The 4535-nt window shown below is 25.9% G+C and overlaps 3 protein-coding genes across 3 annotated transcripts; 2 read left to right on the forward strand and 1 right to left on the reverse strand.

The window, feature by feature from the left end:
• Nucleotides 1-224: 224 nt before the first annotated feature.
• On the forward strand, nt 225-846 carry LOAG_18043 (hypothetical protein; the record flags this gene model as incomplete). Its single annotated transcript, XM_020450713.1, has 3 exons — nt 225-290; nt 370-468; nt 742-846. The coding sequence occupies 3 exons, from the start codon at nt 225-227 to the stop codon at nt 844-846; spliced, it is 270 nt and encodes an 89-aa protein (XP_020305567.1).
• Nucleotides 847-1050: 204 nt separating this feature from the next.
• On the forward strand, nt 1051-2033 carry LOAG_18044 (hypothetical protein; the record flags this gene model as incomplete). Its single annotated transcript, XM_020450714.1, has 4 exons — nt 1051-1077; nt 1238-1470; nt 1582-1667; nt 1956-2033. 4 exons carry the CDS (start codon nt 1051-1053, stop codon nt 1991-1993), a joined length of 384 nt encoding a protein of 127 aa, XP_020305568.1. The 3' UTR covers nt 1994-2033.
• Nucleotides 2034-2676: 643 nt separating this feature from the next.
• On the reverse strand, nt 2677-3615 carry LOAG_12912 (hypothetical protein; the record flags this gene model as incomplete). Its single annotated transcript, XM_003148423.1, has 3 exons — nt 2677-2862; nt 3238-3357; nt 3487-3615. The coding sequence occupies 3 exons, from the start codon at nt 3613-3615 to the stop codon at nt 2677-2679; spliced, it is 435 nt and encodes a 144-aa protein (XP_003148471.1).
• Nucleotides 3616-4535: the final 920 nt, after the last annotated feature.

Consider the following 4535-nt stretch of genomic DNA (forward strand, 5'->3'; position numbering starts at 1 on the left):
AAAAAATTTTAAAGGATAAAATCTTTTTTTTTTTTTTTTTGTTAATTGCAGCAATAATTTATTTTGCTTCATTACTGTATGTAAGTTTTCTTTTTTTTCCTTCTCGCAATAAAAAAGAAAAAAAAAATGCAAAAATTATTGGAATAAAATGAAAGTGACAATGACAAATGCTTGTATTGTTTTCATTTATACATTTGTAATAGGACGGTTGTGGAAGTAAATCAATGGCATTTGTGACATTTGTCATTGCCATGGCTGCAATTGGCGTTTTTTATCTTTACGCAACCAAAGTAATATTCAAATTAACTGCATAACTAATTAATTAATTGTATAAAAATGTTTTCTAAAGTTTTTTTTTTTTTCTTACAGCCAGCATGCAGGGAAGCTATCAACAATTTGTCTGTTTCGGCGTGTGATGCATTGCAAGGAAAAGTTACATCGTCTTCAGGACAAATTGTAAAGCGAGATGTTAGCTTTCAATCTATCCAACTTAACCTTTGACCTTAGTTGACAGTATAATTCGATTAAAGTTTAGCTAATCTTTTGGGATATTTTAATAAGTTTAAAAATGACTAGATATAAATACTATCTGCTAATTAGCAATGATAAATGACTGATTAGTGATGGGAAACTTCTTAGCTAAGTTAAAAAAATGTGAAGTATTAAAAATTTTCCGAAATTTCGGGAAAAACTAAAGATAATTTAATGTTAAAACAGCTAATTATCAGTAATAAATTGCAGGCGCAAATGGTAAATGCTACTGCGCCAATTGCTCAAGCATCTTTACCAGGATATCAACGAGAACAAAAGATTAGCTTGAAATTACATCCTTTGTTTGATTTTTAAAAATTATTTACTATTTTTAGGTGTGAAAAACATTATTTGACTTTTCGAAATTTTCATCCTTCCACAATTTCAAGAAGAGTAGAAGTTTGAAAAAAAACAAAATTTAATGGAAGGAATTAATTTGGAAATTAATTAATGAAGATTTATTAAAGTGATAAATTAGAAAGATCGAAGAATTGTCATTTTCAGGTTGCTATCGATAGTATGATGCAACCTTTTCTTCGTCCAACTGTTAGTCTTTTAAACTGAAACAAAAAAGAAGCAAAATAGAAAATATTTATTTTTATTTATTTGAATCGCTAGTTTTATTAAAATTTACGAATTGAATAATTATAACAAATTTAAGGCATACATTTGAACTAATGAAATAAAGAAAAGTAAATGAATTTAGGAGGTACCACCTGAAACACTGCCACCCGGCTCTGTTGGAAGCTACAGTTCTGGAAACCGATTAGTAACAGGAACATCAGATGATGACAAACCAGCAGCAGTACCGGAAGGTGAGACACAAGCTGGTGCTACCGCCCTTCGTACATCAACGTTAAATCAGGAAGAAGGTCAACCATCTCCGTTTCGTGCTGGTGCAGCTCCAACCGATGAAACACCAGAGAAAGGACTTGTCACGTAAGTTACATTTTTTTTATTCTTTTTTTAGGTATTCAAATTTGATTAATAATTAAGTCAATCGATAATGTGTTTTTAAGCATTGGAGATCATTTCATCCGATCATTATAGAGGTGAAAAGAAGAAGAAGAAGAAAAAGAAGTCAAAGAGTAAAAAGAGCAAAAAGAAGAAAAGTTCCAAAGGAAATAAGAAAGAAGGTAATTTGCAACAATCTTATTAAATCTTTCATTAAAATATTGCAACATTCAATTTTTAAGAGGAAAAAAGAGAAAATCAAATTTAGGAGAAAATAAAGGAGAAAATGAAAAGACGAAAAAGAAGAAAAAGAAGAAAAGTATGACATTTCCTCTTTTAAGATTGCCATCAATTTTGAGCAAAATGACAAATTCATTTCAAAATATATTTGAACCAAATGTAGCAATTTTTTTAAATATTATAAAAGAAGAGAATTTCCAACTTTTTTTCCTGATATAATTAAATTTTAGGCAAAAAATCGGAAGAAACACTACCAGAAGAACCGTAATCAAATAAATGCTACGTGATCCGTGCAAACGACAAGATACGACACAAATGAAATCATTCATTCATTAACATGCAAATTATACTTAGCTTAAACATATTTATAACCTACTGGAATTGCTGAGACATACATGTGATAATTAATTGTAAATGATCGCATTTAAATGAAGCATTACGAACTGATTTATAATGAATAATTAATTACATACGCCTAATTCTTCTGAAATGCGGAAAAGGAATAAAAGAAAATGTGGCCTTTTATTAGTAAAATTGAGCAAACTTTTATCTTTAATTTGATTTATAATATTAATGAGTTTATCCTATGGTATGACTAATAATCTTACTTACTAGTAAAATTTGTAAATATTTTTATATCAATAAAATCATAGGATTGATACATTTTTTTTTTTAGTACAAATTAACTCTCCCTCTCTCATTTAATGGTGACAGAGGATAGATATAGATGAGAAGAGAGTTACAATTTCATATTTATTCTCTTATTTTATCCTGTCACACTGATTAAAGGATATTGTCTCTTTCCTTTTTTTTTTTGCAGTAACGAGAAAATTTTATTTTTTGTGATTGAAATATGAAATTTTTATTTCGAAAGTAATATTGAATAACAGATAAGAGCAATTAAGAATATTGAAGATAATACTTTCAAAGCTGTTGCGTATGAGATAAATTTTAAAGTAGTACTGTAGGAATGGAATGAGAATCGACAAACAAAACATGCTTAATATTCATTTTCATTAAGCGTTTTAGTATATGCGACAATTCATTGATGGTTATTTTCTTTCGTCCCTCATATGAGCAGTACTTGATCATATCTGTCATACGGATTGTATGATTCTCGACAAATGGCTGGAGAGCCTAAAATATAATGATTTAGATAATTATTAGCTAGAAACTTCACTTTGTTTCCATCATTATTTCAAGCATATGTCATTAAAATTCTCAAATTGCAAAAATTCTTTTTTGTAACAAATCTTGAAATCATTATTTATTTTACTGGACTAAATTACTTATTTTGTTGTACATCTACGACACATTTATCATTAAATTATTCAGTTAACTTTATCGATTATTGTTCAATAAATCACATTTTTTTGAATTCTCTCAACCAATCAATATATCAATTAAAATTAAATCAATCAATGTTGATATCACTTTTTTCTCCAAATGGTATTGAATTACAACGATTGTTTTTAATTAATCAATTAAAAGAATATAAACTGGAAATGAAACCTTTATAGCGAACTCAATTGGAATACTTCGATTACCAATAGCAACACGTAATTTTTTGCATGCATTTATCGGATCCTTATAGATTGTTTCCATATTATCAGTTATCCACTTAAATGCATCCTTAAAATTTAAATTTTTATGCGTTGATTTTGTTAAGTTAATGATGAAAAGTTTAAAGCAGGAGGAATTTTTGTTGATTCAAACATTAAATGAAAGCAATTAGTGGAAGTAGATGAAGGCGATAATAACCAATTCATTTGATGTAAGTATTTGCGATTCAATGAAATATTTCTTAATTCTATTCAAGCGCTCATATGTAAGTGTTGTATACTGTATCCTTGAAAAGATTTCCCCAACAACTTCATTAATTTCATCCATTGTTGTTTCGCTAAAAATAATATATATCTTTTTTTGCTAATAATTGATTAGTCGTCCACTTAGAACTTTATTAAACCAAAAAAAAAAACTGATCTGAGTAAGACAAAAACTTGACCGTAGCTCTTTTTATCTTTTAATATCCTTCGACAAAATAAAAATCTAATGATGAGATTTTTGATGAAAAGATTGCAGATATTTTGATTGTGGAAACAAAAGTTTGAAGAAAAATCATCGTAAGATCAAAGGCTAGAAAAGAAGTTTCAAAGATTTCAGGGATCTTTGTATACTCATGCTTTTTTCATCCTTTGTATTGCATATCAAATACATTTAATCCTAGAAATGCATCATACAATCATAGCTCTTGCTAGAAAAATATTAAAAAAAAAAAATCATATCACTTAGAAATTGAAAGCAAAGAAAAGGACTTAGACATCGTTGTAGAAATAGTTGATGGACTAATTTCTCGTGCTACAAAAGATGGATTTTCCTGAAACATCATTTATAAGTGGAAATAATAACAACAACAATAATTAACAATGGTAATTAGCAATAACAACAATAATAACATATAATAATAATAATAATTAATAATAATAATTAATAATAATAATTAATAATAATAATTAACAATAATGATTAATAATAATGATTAATAATAATAACAATAACAATAATAATAATAATGATAATATAATAATAATAATAATAATAATAATAATAATAATAATAATAATAATAATAATAATAATAATAATAACAATAATAATAATAATGATAATAATATAATAATAATAATAATAATAATAATAATAATAATAATAATAATAATAATAATAATAATAATAATAATAATAATAATAATAATAATAATAATAATAATAATAATAATAATAATAATAATAATAATAATAATAATAAAT

The sequence above is a fragment of the Loa loa genome (assembly GCF_000183805.2).
Source record: "Loa loa unplaced genomic scaffold supercont3.182, whole genome shotgun sequence".
Taxonomy (NCBI): Eukaryota; Metazoa; Nematoda; class Chromadorea; order Rhabditida; family Onchocercidae; genus Loa; species Loa loa.